This window comes from Oryx dammah, unplaced genomic scaffold (genome assembly GCF_014754425.2).
Source record: "Oryx dammah isolate SB20612 unplaced genomic scaffold, SCBI_Odam_1.1 HiC_scaffold_22, whole genome shotgun sequence".
NCBI classification, from domain to species: domain Eukaryota; kingdom Metazoa; phylum Chordata; class Mammalia; order Artiodactyla; family Bovidae; genus Oryx; species Oryx dammah.
This window is the reverse complement of record NW_024070206.1, coordinates 4,534,017-4,555,719: the sequence shown is the minus strand read 5'-3', so window position 1 is coordinate 4,555,719 and position 21,703 is coordinate 4,534,017. Positions and strand designations below refer to the sequence as shown.

Sequence of the window (21,703 nt, the reverse complement as noted above, 5' to 3'; positions counted from 1 at the left end):
GTTAATATGCTATATCACTTGATTGATTTGTGAATACTGAAGAATCCTTGCATCCCTGGAATAAAGCCCACTTGGTGTATTTTTAAATTAATGAGATAGGAACATTTCTTTTCCTACCTGCTTTGACCTCTGATTTTGCACAACAAAATACTGATTTCTATTTTAAATGAATAAATACCACAATTACATTCATAGCTTCTTGAAATAAGCACCAGCAAAAGGCTGATGGATGATACTACCTAGGACAGTCTCTGTGGAGGAGATGCTCTTTCAGTTATCTGAGGCTGAGGACATATTTTAATGTTAAAAGTAAAGTAAAATTGGATTCACAGATTGATCTTGCATATTTTCCCGTTAACCTCACTCTTAGATTTCTTGACTCACAAGGGACAGGCAGGCAGGCACCAGTGACCCCTGGTTCTCCAGAGTTAATCAGCAGCATGAGATTGAGGCCTGCACCCAGCAGTTAGAAATTACACTTGGCAGTAACAGCTATAATTTTGTAAATTTGTGGAAGGCTGGGGTTGGCTCCTAAAAAATGGGTGTTGATAGTGACATCTAGCGGGTCTTGAGGAGATAAAGTTCTGTGACCTATGAAATGTGTAATTAATTGTCAAGTACTGTCTAAGGAGCCAACTCTGTTTTTGCCGAGCACGTTCTAAAACATGCAAGTGTGTTCTCGGTAGTCCAGTTGGGTGGATGCGAAATATGAGACCCTGAGGAGCACCGAAACTTACTTTTTCTTCCTTTAGACAGAAGACCCAACCATGGAGCGACCCTACACATTTAAGGACTTTCTCCTCCGGCCAAGAAGGTAAGGGTTTTAGGCTGCAAGTCATTCTTTATGCTTTGGCCTTGGTTTTCTCTGAGGAAGATTTCAACATAATAACTGATTACATCTGTTTAAAGCATCATAAATGTGAAGTGTAAAACCAAGTCACATCCTTTGTAACAAATTTTTCTTCCATCATGCAGTCATAAATCTCGGGTTAAGGGATTTTTGCGGTTGAAAATGGCCTATATGCCCAAAAACGGAGGCCAAGATGAAGAGAACAGTGAGCAGCGGGATGAGATGGAGGTAAGCCGAGCACTCTGGGCCGTGGTCTGTTTTCCTTCCCTAAGAGCATGTGGATATTTTACATGAAGGTTTTATAATTTAAGGAACTAAATGTTTATAAATATGAAGGAACTTAAACGTGTCCATGAATCTGCATCTTCCATGGATCTACCAATGTTTGCTTTTATCAAAAAAAAAAAAGTAAGCTTTTCATTTTACCTTATAACACTAATCATCGAAGAGGTGTCTTTTTATGAACTGCTCTAACCCCTGTTCTATTAACAGCCCCACCACTGTGTGAAATTCTCCCCCACATATTTAATTCTCTTATTTCTTTGGCCTTTCAGTTCTTAGTAAATTCCCTGTAGCACTTGGAATTGCTTCACAGTGGGTGAGTGATGTAGAGACTGTCCCAAGTTTCTTGCTCGCTTGGCCTGCAGGTGAGCACGTGCATTAGAGCAGCTCTCCTCTAGCTAGGCCGTTCCACAGTTAGCTGTCCAGAGGAAGTTTCTTTTGTTCCCTCTTGGCAAGTTAAAAAAGAAAACACCACCTTTTAACTTTCCTGTCACATACGTCTACCGTGGGTCCTGTCGGACCTTCGCAGCACAGGCTGCAGACAGTGCTGCTTCACTAGACACGTTCTCGTGTTGGTCCAAGAATGTCCGTTCTCGAGACCTCTCTGTGGCCTGTTCGCACATCTGTTTGCAGCTGTTGCATATACATGGTGTGTGAATAATGCATTATGGGCAAGTAACTGCACCCGCCCCCCCATTCCCCCCCGACCCAGAGGTCATATTTCCAAGCAGTATTTCATGTGCAGGCTTTCATCTATCTCTGGGAGAAGGACTGAAGTGGGTGGTAGGTAGTCTTGACTGTTAAGATTTCATAAGCACATCCACACATTTTTATCTCAAATCCAAGGAATTTTTTTTTTTAACACTCCTCCAGCCTTCCAACTGTGAATTAGTTAATTTTCCAGTGACTTTACTAGGGGATGTCAGGAAGGAATACTTAATGCCGAAAATATGTATTGCAAAAGAGTACCTCTGACTCAGGGACCGTGAAGGCTGCTGACGCGGCAGCAGCAGGTGGGGAATGGCCAAGTAGGAAGAGGCAGCTTCCAGGCTGTTCCTGGCTGCTGTGCGTGCTCGTCCTCCCTAGAGGGGCGTCAGGGAGCTCCCCCTCCTCCGGGGGCCACCTTCCCATGGTCCTCCCTGGGGAGCGAGAGCACCCCGGGCCTCCTGGTGGCCTGCCCGTGGCATCTGCAAGAACACACATGCTGTGAGGCTCATCTTCCCAGCTCCCTCCTACCTTCTGGAGGTGTTGAAAAGATGACAGCTGTAGCATGACCCACATGATCGGCATGGCTTTGTGCAGCCCCAGAGGCCATCAGGTCAAAATAACAAACACGAACTACAAAAGAGTGTAATGGGACTTAGGTAACGTGAGGGGCTGCTTGGATCCCTGTCCATGTCATGACCCACACCGCCGTCCTCGGGAGGGCAGTGCGGTTCGTTGGCCGTGGCTCAGGGTGTTTTTGTGACTCTCTTCACATTGACATTTTTTCCGCCTTGTTTTGAGAATTTCTTGAAACCTGGCACACGAAGCCACCGCTGGAGCCCACAGGAGCCGGGACACAGGGCACGGCTGCCCTGGGACCAGTGAACCAGCCTGACGCCCCTCCCTCTCCTCTGCCCCACAGCCCGGCTGGGAAGTCGTCGACTCCAGTGACTCGGCTTCTCAGCACCAGGAGGAGCTGCCCCCGCCTCCGCTGCCCCCCGGGTGGGAAGAGAAAGTGGACAACCTGGGCCGCACGTACTACGTCAACCACAACAACCGGACCACCCAGTGGCACCGGCCCAGCCTCATGTGAGTGCCGTCCGTGGTCGCGAGCACGTCCCCACGCTCTGCAGACAGGTGCCCACGCAGCAGCTCTGTGCGACAAAGCTGGGAAGCACGTCTTCCATCGGTGGAAGCACGTGATTGTGTGCTGCGGTGGGAATCCTCTTGGTATAGTTAGAGGGCGTGGGAACCTACCAGAACCTATCAGGTTATAAAGAAGCTCTGGCCTTCGTATCGTGGTCTCCTGCTGTAAATATGCACTAATTTATTTTGCATGTCATCTTTATGTAGATTTATGAGTTGTAAAACCAAGGTCATTTTTCTTAGGTTTCGCTTAATACATGGTGATTACATCTCTGCTCCCTTCTTCAGTTTCAGCAAACATATTGGCTGTACCATTTCCTCTTTAACTTTTTGGAGTTTTATTCCATAATTATTTGATTTCAAAGCCCTCTCAAAACTTTTTTTTTCCCTTTTTGAGAAATTTATAGATCACCCCTGTGATATCATTAGAAGCAGGTGGGAGGGTTGCTAACTCACAGTTTGTAATACTCTTCGTTCTAGTCCCTCAGGGACACAGTGAATTGATGATTATTTGTTCACTGGACAATTTTTGGTTTAATAATAGCAAACACTAATTAAACCTCATTACTGTAAAAAAGGATTTGAAGCAGCTTGTTTTAAATGATAGTATAGAGCAAGACCTAAAACTATTAATATACAATAAAAGACAAAAACAGATACTAAAAATGTAAAAGGAAAAGGCTATCCTAAAAAAGGTGAGCTCCCCGGCAGCCAAGACAAGGAAGTAATTATCAGTAAATTGTATAATTTTCAGTATACAGGCAAGTATATCAGGTGAGATAATTTTCTCTTTAACCCAGACTCTGAAGCAAATTAGCTGATGACAGTTTTTGAACAAGTGTTAAAGGTGATGGGTGGTGTTGTCAATAACCCTTTTGTCTTTAGAAATGGCAACGGTAGTCTGCATAAGACAGTGGGGTGGGAAGAGCTGCCAAGAAGTCTAGTCTAGGTGTTGTTTGATTTAGAGGAAAAGCTTGCAGAATCCGCAACAGTGAAGGCCAGTCGTTCCTAAGCCCCTGAGTTGGGTTCTTGTTAATATCAGGCACCCGTGGTCAGCTTTGGGCCACCTAGCATGAGCACCAGCTCATTGCTGCTGGGACAGCATAGTATCCCAACATCCAGATGATGTCAAACTCTTCTTTGTTATAATTTTTTCCACATAGAAATATAAATGGAATTGGGTTCGTTGGTTTTTTAATTAATTTATTTGTTTTTACTATTTCCCTTTAATCAATGACCAAAGCTGTTAAAACTGTTTTAAGTCATTTGACTAGTCTAGTTGTATGTAGTCTAAAAAAAGTAACTGCCTTGGACTTGGTTACATGTAGTGATCAAAAGATTCTTGGTAGCAACACCCTGCGCAAAGTACCTTTATCTTTGTTAAAGGTCATAGGAAAACAGTATCTGAAAATAACACTTTATGGGGACCCTAGTGTCCTGTGATCTCTTTAAAAAAAAAAAAGTGACCACTAGGGCTCTCAGAGACTAATAACCAAGATATATATAGAAAAATGTTCACTTTCATGAATAATTATGCAGACCAAAGTCTGTGTTTGTGGGGTAAGTGGGAACAGTTTTTACTTTCTCTGCCTCAGAGAGTGGTGAAACTAATGGAGAAGTCCCTAAGGAACACTTCATACGTTCTTCTAAACACACCACCTTCAGTGTCCTGTAGAACTGAACCAAAACAAACGCTGTAACTTATGTAAATGCTGGCTCCTCAGGAGTCCAGAAACAATTGGGAAACTGTGGTTCTTCCAAGGTCAGGTTCACATGTGGTTTAGGGAGATGTCAGTGACGTGCTGGTCTGCACAGGTGGCTCACCAGAAGGGACATCTGCAGAGCTCTGGGTGCAACTTACCGGCTGCCTCCTTCCCAACAGGCACGACATCTAGAAAGCAAGAGAAAACTTATGAGGGAAAAGGGTCGGTTTCCATGATAACCTCCTGTTGAACCATTTGAGAATTTGAGGTTCTTTGTCCTTAACTTGATTTGGCTTGACCAGAGCCCTCAAGCCCTCCAGATGATTTTAAAGTGTTGTTTTAATTGAAAAATGATTTTTTTCATAAATCAGTTTTCACAGAATCCTACAAGCATTCCAGGGATGGTGGCGGGGGGCGGGGGGGTGGGTATTAACAAATGCCTTTATTCAAAGGCTATAACTGACCTGAGGAAGTCAGATAATGAAGTGATGGTCTCATTTTACAGAGAATGGTGGCCCTCCTGGGGAGTCTCAGTGCTTACCCAGTTTGCTTACCCAGACTTCAGGCCCTGCCAAGTCCTCCTGGGCACCCCAGTACCCTCAGGCTGTTCTCACAGGGTCCTGCCCTCCCTGCCTCTTGCCACCCACGGTCGTCAACACAGAGCATGTGATCATGCAGGCTGCTCTTGAGGACTTTCTCTCCCAGGCCCTGTGGGTGTGCTTCTCCTCAGTCCCCTCCAAAAAAACAAAACCAGAATGTGCCTCTCCACCCAGCAACCTTCAGATGCCAGCCTCCTGTCCCTTCCTCGGGAAGAGCCAGACCTCTTCTGTCCCAGTCTGTCTGAAAGCTGGACACTTTCCCATGAGGACACAGAGCACATAATTCTCTTACTGCCTGTGCGATCAGGACTGTGGTTTCCTCTTTACAGATCAACTCCTAGCACCTGGCACAAAGTAGGCGCTTTTAACTGAAAGAGATGAACCGTTTCTGAAAGTGGGTATAGACGCGTGGTTTAGTGGACTGTCGGGGACTGGGTGCAGAGATCAGGATGGAAGGCAACCACAGAGCACTCCCCCAGGCCTCTCGAGTCAGATGGTGGCTTCTTAAAACACCTTTAATTTTAGATTTGTCCTTGTCCTATTTAAATGTAAACTATAGACTTTTTACTGTTAAAAGCAGACGTTCAAAAACATGATGAAGGAATCGTATTAAGACTATAAATGAAGATGAACTTGTGAAACACTCATTTTAACTCTTTTCAGTACTTCTTTCTCAACCACTTTGTACTTCTTCTCCCATCTTAGCAATCATTTAATCATCTCTTGATGACTCAGGTCATCATTTGTCACTGATAGGATGTAAATGATCCGATACACTGATCTCAGCTGGCACTGAATTTGATAAATGTATGGTTTCTCTTATCTTTATTAATTTGTATATTTCCTATTACAGTCAAATGAAAAATATATATGTGAAATTAATGAATGAAGAAAATTGAAAGAGCTACTCCTTAAATTTTTTTACCCTGCCCCCAGTAAAATCATGTTTCTATTTTGTCAGCTTAGACCTATTTTTAAATGTTCATTTTCCCATTAGTGACCATTTAAACTTCCTGTCAGTTTCATCGACCCTCTCATTCAATTGCTTAATTAAGGGCCAAAGGCTTCCCTCGTATGAATATTTTCATTTCGTCACAAAAGACCATAAAAAAGCCCAGACTTGGAATTTCAGAATCAGAGGTATCATTCTTCTTTATACTTTTTAGTTGTTTCTGATTCACATTGATTACTAATTATTTGAGCATGTTGAATAAGGAGGATTAACATAATTGATTTTAAATGCCCCTTTAAAAAAAAAAAAGCCTATTCAGAATAATGGAATTTTATATACTTCTCAGAGAGAAAATGCAGATACAGTAATATTAAGCCTTATTCTCCTCAACCTCTCCGAAATCCCTGTAACAATTCAAATGTATGTTACAACCCAGAACACGCATGTGGTGGTGACTAAGTGACAACTGATATTTCAAGTGAATATATAAAATTTTCATGAAACTTTTATATATACAGTGTTTTTAAGTAAAGCCATTATAAAGTGAAATTGAATTGAATATCCTGTAAAAATCACTGTAGCAGTGTAAAATCCTAAAGATAATATTATATTTTCTAACATATCTAAGAGAGTGTTATTTTTTTATCATTCTGTTTTGGTAGTTTCATAAATTGTATTAGCATACTTGTGTGTCCCTTGATTTTAATTAGCTTCTTTGTGGCCTTAATGATGTCATTTTTTTCAGATATAGTTTAATACAGCTATAAAATATGCAAAATAGGTATTTCTGCGAGGTTTTAAGAATTTATGTATCAGTTGTATACATACAGTAAAACTTCACTTAGATCTTTATTAAGAATTATTGATTTAATATGGATTAAATAGAAGCCAACCTCATACTATCACTTTACCAGTAAAGCTAAAACTTGTGAAGATTTTTGGTGGAACTATCCAGACTCTTAGAAGCTGGTGAGTGTGCTCATCGCAGGCTGTTCACTGTTACAGGGCCCAGTAGGCTCTTTTGGGGGAAGATAGCATGTCTGAGACTGCATTAGAATGTCTTAAAACCTGTGTTTTAAGAAGAATCTTAATGAGGGCCCTTGATTAATACTGGATTTCAGTTAATCTGAAATAATGTTTTCAGCTATTGTGAAATATTAATTTGCAACATCATGGTGTCTTATTGAAAGAGTCTGTAAGCGTTTTCTCTGAAAAACATTTTGACATTTAAACCTCTACTTTAAAAGCCTCCAAGTAATATTTCCCCCAAAGGAGAATTGCCTGTAATTTACTGCAGAAGTTTTAAAGATGGAATCAGTGCTTTTCAAATCCTAAATTAAGAGTTACATGACAAAAAAAAGGACTATGAAGTTACAGTATTCTTCAGATCTTAGTTGATTTGGGAGGTAATTGCCTGATGTTTGTGTGAATTTTAAAATAGAGTTTAATGGGAGTTTAAAAGTGGAGTTTAAAAAGTGTCCTGATTGTGAGGTTCTGTCAAGATGAAACCCGCAGTGGCTGAAAAAGTTCATGTTGAATCGGGACTGTTTCCTCCAGATCCCAGCTTTGAATTCACAGTTTGTACTTACTGGTTGATTGCTGATGACAAAAGTGTGGGCCTTGTCATTGCTGGACTCCTTGAGGGATCGCCACTGGCTGGCCACGAGTGTGAGCTCACCTGCCATTCCCCTTCAGAAAGCCTCGCTTCTCATGGGGCAGCTGGGTGGAGGACTTTGATTTCTCATCTTTCTTAAACACCATAAAGTACATGCTACAGTATATCCCTGAAAGATACTCAAAAATATTGTGGCAGAGGCATTTAAAACCTGTGTTTATTTCAGTGAAGCCGACCTGGAAGTATACTCCAGCCAAGAGATGTTGGCAGGTTCTCCTTCGAGTGGCCAGCTGATTCTCAGGGTTGAACGGGAGAACACTGACGTCGTGTTCGATGTCGGGCTTGGGTTGAAGGGCCAGGTATCAACACCGGTTCTCTGTCTCCCCTTCTCGCTCCATGTGCGCCCAGGGATGTGTCGTCCGAGTCCGACAGCAACATCCGGCAGATCAACCAGGAGGCCGCGCATCGCCGCTTCCGCTCGCGCAGACACATCAGCGAGGACCTGGAGCCGGAGCCCAGCGAGGGCGGGGAGGGCCCCGAGGTGCGGCCCTGGCCTTCTCACTCCCTACAGACCCCTGCCTGCTCGCCTCCCACAGCGCCCCCTGTCTGTGGGTTCCGGGTGTTATCTCAGTAAAGGCTGTCTGAAGGAAAAGAGCACCGTCCGCTAGCTAGTTGAGGACCATTGGGGTATTTACTTAGAAAGTGCTTCTAGAGGCCATCTTCAAGCACGCATAATTCACATCACTAGGAAAGTGCATTTTTTAGCACTTAATTAATCTTAATGTATTTTCACTTTATACTTTTATTTTACCCCAGAGTCTAAACATACCTTATTAAACGGCAACATGGTAATCATCTTTGAGCAGTTGATGGAACCCTGCCCTGTAACTTCTTCGGGTACCAAATATAATTTTGAGTGGTTTTGACTTGGTGAAACAGGTTATTACCAAGAAAATACAAATTGGGGTGAACATAAATGTTCATAAATTCACCCTTAAATGTTTATGGCAAATCACTGGGAAAATATATATAAATTGAACAACAAATTAGTAATTGCCGTAACTTCAGTGCTGCCTTAACAACGCTGTTTACTTATTGGGAATCCATTCTTACATTAGGCAGATCATTCACAAAATGTTCCAGTGGTCAAAATTGGAAAAGCAAAATGAAAGATGCCGTATTAAATTCACTAAAAGTTACTTGATACCAGTGCTTACTAACAGTTTATAGCCTCTCTGCTATTTTCACTGTGAATCCTCAATGGTTAGAGTAAATGAAAATTCATGAAAATCGTAAATTCCTGAGGATATTTTTTTAACCCATGCAGGTAGTATCAAGTGCTAGAAGCAAGCCACTGCTCAGAGAGGTGCTGTTATAAAGGGGTTAAGAGCACAGCCCCTGGAGCCAGGCCTCCTTGGATCACTGTCCCCTAGCACCAGTCACTCCCTCGGCCTCAGTTTCCTCATCTGTTAATCAGGGTGGGAGCCTTATCTTCCTTATGGATGCTGGGAAGACTGAGTGCCTCCTTATCGCTCAGTAAATGTGAATGACAGTTAGGATGGTTATTACGAGGGCGGGGACAAGAGGGTCCCTCGTTCCACCACTCACCACAGCGTCTCTTCCCCGGCAGCCTTGGGAGACCATTTCGGAAGAAGTGAACATGAGCGGAGACTCACTCAGCCTGGCGCTGCCCCCGCCGCCAGCCTCACCCGTGTCCCGGACGAGCCCCCAAGAGCTGTCCGAGGAGCTGAGCAGAAGGCTGCAGGTCACTCCCGACTCCAACGGCGAGCAGTTTGGGTCTTTGATTGTAAGTCATGGTCTTGAGAAGTTGAGTGAATATTTGTCATTTTTTTTTGTTGTTGTCACTTTTCAGAGAATCTTGTTTGCAAATAACAACCAGGGTCTCCTAGCCCCCAAATAATTCTGACATTTCCCAAGTTCCTTCTTCCCTGGGAGAAGCAAAACTATACTAAACTTAGCCCAAGCAGGTGAAGAGCTTTCCTGATTCATAGATAACTCATCTATGACTTCTGTATTATTAAGCATTAACCTCATAGAATTTCTTTTCCCAGCAAAAGATTCCTGAAACAGTACCTTCGTCACAAAGTGGTATTTCACAGTGGGACCTGAGAGCCGTTGGGCCTCCATGTTGATCTCATACATCATACTCTGCATGCTTTATCATTCTCATTTCACAGGTGAAGGTGTGATGGTTAAGTGATCCATCCAAGACAGGTTAGGATGGGAGACAGAAGACATCTTGTAAGTCCCAGAGAAAGGCTGTGAAGTTGTGATACTGCCACTAGGATAGCATTTGAACTTGAGTTCTCAGCTGTCAAGCAGATTCATTCTAGATGCTTCAGGTGGGGCTAAGCCCCAGTGAGAGTCAGAAGAATCAGCCATGAAGACCTGTGTTTGACAACCCAAAACTGCAGGAAAAGCCCATAGAAAATTCTTGTTTGTACATAAAATTGAGAAGCAACGCAGTCTCAGTATTTTTCGAGAAACTGAACCAGCAGATGCCCTGTAGTGAATGATGGTAGTCCCTCAGCTGAAAATGGCATCCTGAAAAAATAATCATTATTACAGCCGTATCACATGTAAATGAGTAGGAGGGCTACATAAAATGTCAAAGTTAGTAGGTACTCACAAGACTGTCACTCCGTCAGCTGTGTGTTTTTATTTTAAAAGATACCATTGGCCCCATCGGGAGTTACAGTGACTACTCAGTTAATGTGCTTTTGTATTAAAACTCTATGAGTATCTTTCAGAAAGAGAAATACCACTGAGATGTAAGTTTAGTACTAAAGGGACGGGGGAAACAAAGAGTTTGCATACGCGGGGATCTGAACTGATAAGACTGTCGCTGTGGAAGCAGCATAAGCATGGAAGCCATGAATTTAAACCCTTATAAAAGGGAGTAAGTGCTGCCAGAACCATAGCAATGGTATGCCTTTAGTCTACCAAGTGAAAGCCACCATTTCAGTTACTTGTAATAGGGAACTTCTTCATTCTAGGTTCATAAAATATATTTAAGATGGAAGTATAAGTGACAGAATTATTTTGTGTTGAGTCCAGTTCAACTAGTAAGTATTTAGGAAGGAGGGGGTTCTTCTCCAGTTTTGCTTGTCAGAGTCACTCTGTATTCAAGGACAACAGCGTGAACTTTTCCTAAAGAACGAATCCTTCATGCTAACCACGTGGGAAGACTTGGGAAGCCTCCCATTTACCACCACAGAGTCCATCTTGGACCTTACCCCACTGTCCTCATTGGAAAATATTAAAAGTGAGGCGATGCTGCAGACTTGTCCCGTGTGCAAACTCATGGGAGTTGCTCGTTTGACCCCTGCCTTGAATGTGTGACCTGCTGCGGATCTGTGCATCCTTTTTTTTTTTTTAAGCTATATAGACCTATACACACAGTGAGAGGCACATATTACACATTATACTCAAGATTTTTTTTTTAGATTAACCTCACCTATTTTCCTTCATTCCTGTTCTGAACAACTTCATCTCCATTCAGAAGCTGAAAGTATTAATACCTAGCCCTTCAGAAGTAGCCTAAGATTGTATGTGAGTTCCCCTAGAAATAGAATCCAACTGATTCTTTGTCAGTGATAAGACCAGTCAATGACTGTTTAATAACTGTTAGGTCAGTATCGTTTCCTTTATTCCTGTTCCACTGGAATTTACCCAGAGGGTGCTTCTCAAAGCACAATATATGACTTTTAGCTGCTTTTTTCCATCATTGAAGCCGCATTACGGTGGCGCCCCCTTTCATGTTTTGGCCTCTTTGCTGTTATTGCTCAAGACACTTGAGAATGACAATGAAAGATACTTGATGACGTAAAAGATTATGTTCATTACTCCAGAAAGATGGTGTTTCATTGAATTACCTTCTGATATTAAAGAGCAGTCAGTAGGCTTGAGCGGTCAGTGTTTTAAACAGGAAACTTGTTTCTCAGCGTGTGTGTTCTGATGCTCTGTGTGCTTTCCTCCTGCAGCAGAGAGAGCCGTCCTCCAGGTTGAGGTCCTGCAGCGTCACCGACGCGGTCGCGGAGCAGGCTCATCTCCCGCCGGTAACCCACACTCATTTCCAGCCACCAGCTGGCTCTCTCGGCTTTTATTTAAAATCATCTGAGCTACCAAGGAAGAGTTTTTCCTGTGCAAAATCTACTTAACCATACACATGAGACATTAAAATGTCCTAGCAGATTGCCCAAGGAAAGTGGCTTTCCAATACAGAGAGTTGCCACTGCCACCAAAGTCTCTGAAATGCTAAAAAACTCCATTGCTTTGCGTTTCCATCCAAGTGAATGGCAAGTCTGATATGCCTACTTGATCGAAACATTAGCAATTCCTTTTTTAAAAACTTAATTTGGTCCCCAAAGCTGTATTCAAGTGACCTGTATCTCCAGAACATAGGAAAAACTCTTCTGGGTGGGCAGCAAGGAGCCCTTTCCATTACTAACAGGCTTAACTCTTAACACACTGAGTTTCTGTACCTTCTCTTTAAAGACAGCTCCCTTGACTCAAGACCTGGCTATAATTTGTTTCCACTTTCCCACTAGTTTTCATAGCTAGCAGCAAATATGGACGTGTAAAGGGTGTTAATAATTATATTGGACTTAAAATGAATGTTCTAATTGGGAGGCAGACCAGAACTGCCTGGGGAGGTGTTATTACACACATTAAAAATAAATTTTATGTAAATTTGTTTCTTGTTTTAGAGGAGGAAATGTTATGTGGTTTTAGCATGCTCAACTTAATGTTTGACCTTGACCAATTTTTATTATTATGACAAATCCTTGATCATCGTTAGCACTAATACTTATTGGATCTGAAATTGAAGGGAAAGAAAGATTGTACTTAACAGTTTTTGCAATCATGGCATCTTCCCTGTTGTATACATTTCTGCTCAACTTCACAGGATGTGTTTTGCCTAGATTTTAAGTCTTTTATGTTACAGAATGAATTAATAAATACATTAGTCAACTGAGTAACAGATTAGATTCAGTTGTGGCCTACATGGAAAGGGCTGGTAGGTCAGAAGCGTGACAAGAGTGTCCTCTCTGGGATGCAGTGCAGGCCTCCCCAAAAAAACGGAACAATCAGCTGCGGTGGGCCAGTGGGATCCTCTTCAGATGATTCTGTGATTGTCCTTGATGAATTAATGGCGCTTTCTCTCCTCTTCAAAAATCACTGTCCGTTGTATTGGCCAAAAGAGCTATTGATTCTTCCCTCTTTCTTTGCGCTCCACGAACCTGTGAACTCACTGATCACCAGCGGCCTCTTTAATTTTGAGTTTGGCAGATTTAAGAATCTGCTAATTGTTTAACAGTGGGGGCATGATTGTGGTGCTTTCTTTATTTTTTCATAAGACATCTCACATTGTTGTGGTTGTCAGTTCATTGTTTACCCAGATCAGGGCTGCACCCTGAGCCTTCTCTGGGTGGGCAGGTGATCCTGTTCCTCTTTTCCTTCTGGTCATCAGTGGTTGCTCCACTTTGTTTGGCCCGGGTGGATTGCAGAGATTCTGATTGATGTCACCTGCCTTGCTAGCTGCACCAGCTCTGATCCCTGATTCAGTAAGCAGTGGGTGGCCTCCCAGAATGCATTTCACTGATGTAAATTATCATTTAACAGCCCAGTGCCCCAGCTGGGAGAGCACGTTCATCAACTGTCACTGGTGGTGAGGCGCCAACGGTAATGACACCCTCGTTCAGACATTCTTGGCAAAACTGTGGGTCTGTTTTAATATTTGGGTAATGGTGAATATACAGTTTTTTCTCTTTGTTTTGATAAGAGCAGCTTCTGATGTGCCATGGAGCTGCACATTTCTTATTTTAATAAAACCTCACTTTCACATTCCTTGAAGGTACTGGGTAAAAGAAACAATTTTTAGTCCCATGTAGTTCTAAGAGCTGTCAAGCTTTAAGTTTTAATCTGAACCTTTTAGAGTTTATTTCTGCCTTTTAGTGTTTGTACTCCTGATAAGTTTCCCGCATGTGTTTAGAAGACATGGGCAAAATATTTTGGTTGGAGGAGAATCAAGGAAGCCCCAGAAATTGCACACACTTGTACATGTGAATTTCAGTGATGCATTCCCACTGCCGCATTTCAAAGGCTGACTCAGATGTTCTGTATCACAAGCAGGAACCAGTGACCTTTCTCTGTTGCCAGGGCCCCCAACTCACAGGTTCAAAGGTATGAACAATGGATATTCAGGAGGAAAATATATGAATATAATTCAGGAGGAGAGAGAAAGTATAATTAAGAAATTGAAAGGATCTAAGAAAAAATGGTGTTTTTAAGCCAAGTGTACTCTTCATTTTAAATAATTCCTGCTATTCATGTTTGTGGGTAACGCATGACTGTGTGCTTTGCCAGTTTTCTCCTTGATGCCTAAACACAGGCTAGCTTATAGTTCCAGGTTGGTGCTGCTATGACTGTTTGAAGAGTTTTCCTTGTTGTTTCACCTTTGTATGTTTGTTATAGCTGCTTATTACTCGAGAACACCTTTAAATACATACACGATTGCTGATTTTCTGCAGGATATTGATTTAAAGGAGCAATCTAGTTACATTGTTAGAATTGACAGCTCAGCATGGTACCTTGGAAAATCGAAGTGGCAGTCAGCAAAAATCAGGCCAGTTTAAGGTATCGAGCCGCAGTGATTGATGTGAAAGGAGCCTGTTGGGTGGGCCAGGCTCACCCTCCAGCAGAACTGAAGAAATTCCAGATGACCTAGTGAGCTTCCTATTGTGCATTAGTCGTTTCCATGGGCGTAGAGCTGCGAGGTAGATGAGGTCACTGCATGAAATGGTTTTAACAGGAAGCGGGGCCAGTGAGCTTCTACCCTGTCATGCACTTCATTGGCCTTGGGACCTGCTGTGAGTGTCCTGATAGCTGATGGTGTCCAGTGACAGGATGGACTGAGCTAGGATCTTCCCGAGCCAGGCGCCTGGCAGGGCAGGGTGACCCGTCCAGTGGGGTCCACGCAGCCCTGCCACCAGGCGACGCTTCTCGCCTGTGCCCTCCCCCTCCCCCCAGCAGTGAGCTAAAAATAGCAGTTTGGTTTTTGTTTCTTATCTTTAAAGAGCGGGTAGTAATATTTCCTAAATGTTTTATCTACTCTCACGCTTTCTGCATACCTGGTGATCTTCTGACTCGAGTAAGCCAGCCTCCTTTATGACTACATGAGAAACAGTCACGTCTGGGTTTTTTTCCCCACCCTCACCAGCCCTTGTCACCAATAGCCTTTGCTTTTCCAATTCCATCTCCTCCATGGATTTTCCCCTCTTTTATACCTCCTCCCTGTCCACCCCAACACCCAAGTGTGCCCCGTCAGCCTGGAGCGACCCTGGGACTCCCCACCCCTCCTTTCTCTGTGCTCTCACAGATGTACCTGTAGGTACACACACATACGCATGCGCTCACACACACAGGGAGAAAACGGAGAGCTCATATACATATTACTTAATCGACTTGATACTCACTTGGGTCATTTCCCTGGGACATACTGGTTATTACATAATACTGGTTACATTGAGATGCTGGGATGTGAACGCACCAGAGTCCCATGTTTCCCGCAAAGATGAGCCCTCGGCCGCCTCCCCTCGGCAGCTGCTTGTCCCGCGGCCTCACCCGTCCTGGCGTTGCTCTCTCTCCATGCAGGGCTTTCACGTCTCTGTTACGATCAGCACGCCCCGATTCTCACCTGCAGACCCACAGCTCTGACACGTGACATGGTGGTGTCACTGTCTAGCTGGCTGAGCCAGAGTCCACTCTGTGAGAGGAAATGAAAAGGGATAGCACAGTTTGGGGGGGTTGCTGTCTATCCCCTTAATATTCCACTGAGGTTAGAGTATAGCAGGGTTTGAGCACATCTTGAGGATATGTGATAGCGCCAAGCTGTTTACCATCTTTAAAAGCGTTTTGAAATTTTTACAGCTTCAGCATTATTGAGCACTTCATTTTAGTGAACTCAGTGGAGCTACCCTGAAGCTGTGGTCACGTGGCTCCTTGACATTGTGAAAGACAATGGTAGATGCAGATTGAGAGCTGAAACTTCTGGATTCAGCTGACCAGCTGTGCTTCAGTTGGCTCTCCGTTAACTGTTTCTTGAGGTGGCGTGGGATGCACGTGTGCAGGAGCAGTACAGACACCTGCCCACGTGCACACACACATGTACGCACACACATGCATGCATGCGTGCACACACACGTGCCCACACACATGCACACACACCGCGGGAGAGCCTGACGTTGGCTCCAGGCTGGCACTGCCACGGTCTCCTCATGGACGCTGAGCCCTGCTCCTCCCCAGCTGCGGGACGCGTTGTTTGGAGTCACAAATGGAGTTGTCCGCACAGGTAGTTCTTCAGGGTCATTTGGAAAGAAACCTGTAAAGAACCATTTCAATAACACCATCTTGCATCAGTGGAACTAGATTATAGGTTGCCAAGTCATTTCTCTATAGAAGGTAGAATGCACATTTGACTCAATTGCCATGTTCTCTACGACACTCCTGCTGCTGCTGCTGCTGCTGCTAAGTCGCTTCAGTCGTGTCCGACTCTCTGTGACCCCATAGATGGCAGCCCACCAGGTTCCCCCGTCCCCGGGATTCTCTAGGCAAGAACACTGGAGTGGGTTGCCATTTCCTTCTCCAATGCATGAAAGTGAAAAATGAAAGTGAAGTCGCTCAGTCGTGTCCGACTCTTAGCGACCACATGGACTGCAGCCTACCAGGCTCCTCCATCCATGGGATTTTCCAGGCAAGAGTACTAGAGTGGGGTGCCACTTATCCGCTATGACACTCCTAGTTTTCCATGAACTGATTAGTCCTATTAACTGTGGCTCTATGAAAGTAATCTGGTTGCTGGACGACTCTGCTGGAAGTCTCCCAGCTTTAGACCTTAGTCCTGAGATTATCCATGACACATCCCAGTTATTTTTGTTTATTAGCCTCCCCATAAACGTCCTTTCCAGGGATACCATAACTGTAAAACTATCCTTAAGATTTCCAGAATGGAGTTTTCCGAAGGCTTATCTAATTGCCTCTCCCCAAAAAATAACTCAAAGAGGAGGAAAGCAGCAAATTCCATTTGGTATTCCATTCAGCGAAAACACATTTGGTCCTCATGTAAACAACAGTAGGTCAAGGCTTGATAGCATGTATTGAACCAGAAATACTAATTGGCCACTAACTTTTAGGTTGCAACTCGGGTTCCACCTTAGGTCAGCAGAGTCCGTTGCCATAGCGCCCAGATAAAAAGTAGCCTGGAAATAGCTCTTTTATGTTGGTGCCACAGCAAGAGGAGGAGGGCGGAAAGAGCTTTCAGCCATAGACAGGTTCATCTGTCTTTAATACAGAAGGATCAAGCCTGCATGCTGGTGTTTCTTCCACTCTTGTTGTATCCCTGCACCTCAGTTCAGGATGCTACGTTGTCAGAGTCTTGAAATTACCATTATGGGGCCTTGGGGACTTTATCTGGAATAACGTCAACAAATAGTTGCTGAGGTTTTAGCACAGAGTTGTTGTGCAAATGCGCTTGCCTTGCTGGGTTAATGTGTTTTAGAAATAAGTATTAAGGCAGTCACTACATGGTCTCAGTTTCTCGTGGTTTTTTTGGAATGTGCTGTTGAACTCATGAAGTAGGATATTAAGCCTCATTGCCTGCAGTCCCCAGATTCCATGGCAGCCTCCCTGATCATGCTTTTCAGTTCGAGGTCTCACAGTGGACTGGGGGACCCTCTTTGCCAGGGGCCACTGTTGGTAGTGAACACGAAAGATGGGATGGACACAGGGAGAAGCTGGGCTGAGAGGTTAACATCAACCTCATCAAGAAAATACACCATATGTATGCCCATGGCTGATTTATGTTGATGTTTGGCAGAAACCAATGGAATTCTGCAAAGCAATTATCCTTCAATTAAAAAAGTAAATTTTAAACAAACAAAAAAAGAAAATATACCCGGTGAAACACCTGGAGGCTCAGAAGATCCTAGTTAGGGAAGACGGGCCCTGAAGGAAGCGGCTGCCTTTTGTAACCACACGTAAGAGATTACTCTTGGATTTAGGCCTCTTGTTTCTTTTACACTCTTGTCAAGAGCCATGTCTGCCAAGGCTTCTTATTCCTGAGCAGCACCCCTACCCCAGCTGCAGATCTTGTATGCAGCATCCGTACCTGCAGGACTTCCTGGGCAGCACCAACCTCAAATATCCTTCTCTTGGCCTCCATGAGTCATGGAGACATCCTGCTTTCCCAATATTTCTCCACCCCACCTGCATTTCTCAGACTGCTTCTTACAAGCCAAAAGATCACAGGATTCCTTTAGCGATCTCCTTTGGCGCATCCAAATCTAGTCCCTCAGTGCTGGACGTTCTCTCTCAGCCTGGAAGCTGCCTGCCTTCCATTCACCCTCTAAAGAGACAAATCCCACATGGGAAGATGGGGGAAATATAGCCTCAGCGGTCAGGTTCCTTGGGAGTTCTGGCCTGCCTCCTCCTGGGCTGGGACAGCTGAGATGTTCTGGTCGGTCGCTAGTGTAAAGGGGGGGGGGTCTCATAGAAAACAGACTCTGTCTCACCCACTCCCCGACCCTGAAATTTACATAGTATATGGGCCCTAAGGTGTTGAAGAATTTAGGGATGAGCTAGGAGAACATTCCTGTGGCAGCTAGATTTAGGAAGAGAGACTCAGAGCATCCCTCTCAGAGACAATAATGTTTGACACTTTGAAACATCTTTTAAGCTCTGCGTGGCCTCAAGTAAAATTTGGTAACCAAACCAAACCAGCATCATCTTCTCCTTCCTTATGATCACGTTGGCAGCACTCCCTACCTTGGAGGCTGCGTGGCCTGGAACTGAGTCCTGTGAGGTTTTGATCCTGTAGCTTGGGTGGGGGTTCACTTCACACTCGGTTTAAAGCTGTTGGAAACCTGTTGCTGTTTTCTGGACACTCGTGTTTCCGGTACCACTAGAATTAACTCACTTTGTCTAGCAGAGCTAATCCTCGGGGTATGTATGACTTTATGAAGCTGATCAAAAAGCAAATGCAGGATACTCAGTAATGATGATTTCTTACACAAACAGCCATCAGTGGCCTATGTACACACCACGCCGGGCCTGCCCTCGGGCTGGGAAGAGAGAAAAGATGCTAAGGGACGCACATACTATGTCAATCATAACAATCGAACCACAACTTGGACTCGGCCTATTGTGCAGGTATGCGGTTTGCCCTGCAGCTTCCGTCACAGGCATTCAGAAGCCAAAACGTCCACGACCCCCACGTTCCCGAGTTTTAGGTACTGTTCTGAGGAACCCATGTCAAAAGAAGATCTTTTCTTGCAACTGCGTTACTTTAAACATAACATTTGCCTAAGAAAGAATTCAGTCCCTGACTCAGTCTCTCCCTAGAGGGTCCATTTTATAAAAAAATATATAAATATATATGACCCGAAAGAGATTTTCAAAGGAAGAGCCTGTTGATCCCAGCGGGTAGCGCCCCTCCAGCCCCCGTTTTCTCTGAAGCTGGCTTTTCTGCCGGCTCGTGATTCATTTCTTACTTCCCTGGAGCGTGTTCCCGCATCCCTCGCCCCCGCCCCCGATGTTGCGTGTGGTCGGCTCCTCCATGCTTCCCACCGGCCAGACCTCTCGTGGCCGCTGGCCGCGCTGTTACTGGGTCCGCACCGCGCAGGGAGCGCCTCGCACGCCGCTAACTTGTGTTTGCCTCCAACGTAGCTCGCAGAAGACGGCGCGTCCGGATCCGCCACAAACAGTAACAACCACCTAATCGAGCCTCAGATCCGCCGGCCTCGTAGCCTCAGCTCGCCAACAGTAACTTTATCCGCCCCGCTGGAGGTGAGACGGCTGCCCGGCTCCCCGACCCCTCCTCACCCGCTCTTCTCTCTCCGCCGGGGGTGCGCGGGGCGCCGCCCCCCTCTCTGGCCGTCGCTGTGTTCGTGGTGAGGGGTGTCCTCGTGCGGCCTCACTCCATGCTTCCCATCCCTGGACTCTCACTGATTCTCACTGTCACGGGGCCGCGGCCACGGCGAGCCCCTGCTGGACGTGGGCGCCTCTCTTCCAAACTCTCTCCATTCTTGTGTTTCGCTCCTTCCTGCCTCATGAGACGCGCATAGCAGCTCTTTCCAACCCCAGTGCTCCCGTTGAGCTTTTACACACAGCTGTCGCTTCGATCATTCTTCCTCCCTCCCTCCTGTAGGGTCTTCCATCGTGTGGGCCTCGTGTTTCTGATGCGTGTCTGCAGCTCTGAGTCACCCACCGCTGGGCATCCGCTTTGCGCCCTCCCATTTCTGTGGTCTTAGCAACATCCCTTAATATCACAAAGGCTGGAGACTAAACCTTTGACACTGTAAACGTGACGGGCATCTTAAAGATGGCTGCGGGCTGCTCTGCGCCCGGGTTTAGGAGGTTGAGGAGTGACAAGGGGAGATGCCTCCCCCAGGCTGGGGTGTGGGTGTCCTGGTTAACAGGTGTGCCATCCCAGGAGCTTGTCTCCATTGACAGAGCTTTCTCCTTTTCTGCTCCAGAAATTGCCAGTCCGTCTCCATTAGACTGTGAGCTCATTAAGAGCAGGGCCACGTTTTTCTCCACCTTCTGTAAAATCCCCATCCATAATGGTTACTACCGAAAAGTATTTGGGGTTACCTACGGAGCAGCTATCAAGGGAGGGTGGTTATACTTACTTAATATTGTTGTGTGTTGAACCAATAGGAAAACATCACAGTTAGATTGTTTTTTAAAGTAAGCAGATGACAGAAGCAGGTTTTTTTTAGGCATTTCCCCCTGGTCCCATTTCAGAGAGAGGAGCGTTCCCTGACCCCCGGGGACGTGTTGACCCCTCTGAATCAGCACGTGACCAGAGTTCTAACGCTCATTATTATTCCTTAGGGCGCCAAGGACTCACCCGTACGTCGGGCTGTGAAAGATACCCTTTCCAACCCACAGTCCCCACAGCCATCACCTTACAACTCCCCCAAACCACAACACAAAGTCACACAGAGCTTCCTGCCGCCCGGCTGGGAGATGAGGATAGCGCCCAACGGCCGGCCCTTCTTCATTGACCACAACACAAAGACCACGACGTGGGTAAGGCCACTGCTTTATTTGGCTCCATTTTCACCCTGAGGTCTGGCATCTGTCCCTGACTCAGTATCCATGGTCCTTGCTGAGAAATTCCTTGGAACTATAGCGTATCCCCTGAGGGTCTCCAGAGCCTTCGCCTCGACTCTGCACGTAGGGGCTGGTAGGAGTGGGCAATTTACAGGCATGGACTCACGGCCACCCTGGGTATTGGTGCCTTTTCCTCAGAGCACTCATGGGAAGCTCCAGTGTTGACAGTTTACCGTATTTTGGAAGAAAAGGTAGTGCTCCATATTGCTGGAGTTTTTATCTTGCTGCTTCCTGTCTTAGGATGCTGTGACTTTATTAGGAATTCCAATCTTTCTACAAAGAATTTCTCTGTGTCACTTTTTTTTTGTATTTGTGTTGCCATTACCCATCTTTATTTTTATTTGACGCGTCCTTTTGGTGTTTACAGTTGGCATCAGATAAGTGTTTTACACTCCAGTGCTATATCACACTCTTAAATCGTGGGTTGGGAGACTTTGTAAATTTGATACCTCTTTTTTGGGATCATCTTGTCGCAGTTTTTTTCCTTAGTAACCGTGTTTGTCCTTGTGCCCCTGAATCGCACACGAGGGAGAGTATGTGTGCTGTGTTAACTTTGAGAAAAATGAGATTAATGAAAAGGACGCTTGCGTATCTTTACACTCCCCTGTTCACTCTGCCTTTGTTCAGGGCAGTCAGTGGTGGCTCATGGGAGGT

The 21,703-nt window shown here is 45.0% G+C and overlaps 1 protein-coding gene across 9 annotated transcripts in view; it reads left to right on the top strand.

Annotated features, from left to right (window-relative positions):
- The window catches only part of NEDD4L (NEDD4 like E3 ubiquitin protein ligase), a 370,199-nt gene that overhangs the window by 291,554 nt on the left and 56,942 nt on the right, over positions 1-21,703 (top strand). For 4 of the 9 annotated variants that reach the window (XM_040264312.1, XM_040264311.1, XM_040264303.1 and 1 more), the window contains 9 exons: positions 753-814; positions 976-1,078; positions 2,760-2,926; positions 8,261-8,393; positions 9,483-9,659; positions 11,857-11,931; positions 18,950-19,081; positions 19,598-19,717; positions 20,768-20,965. In XM_040264312.1, the coding sequence (XP_040120246.1) occupies positions 753-814; positions 976-1,078; positions 2,760-2,926; positions 8,261-8,393; positions 9,483-9,659; positions 11,857-11,931; positions 18,950-19,081; positions 19,598-19,717; positions 20,768-20,965 (1,167 nt within the window). Of the gene's footprint in view, positions 1-752; positions 815-975; positions 1,079-2,759; positions 2,927-8,260; positions 8,394-9,482; positions 9,660-11,856; positions 11,932-13,498; positions 13,559-18,949; positions 19,082-19,597; positions 19,718-20,767; positions 20,966-21,703 lie in introns of all 9 variants that reach the window. The other 5 variants (XM_040264310.1, XM_040264309.1, XM_040264307.1 and 2 more) reach the window with 3 other exon arrangements.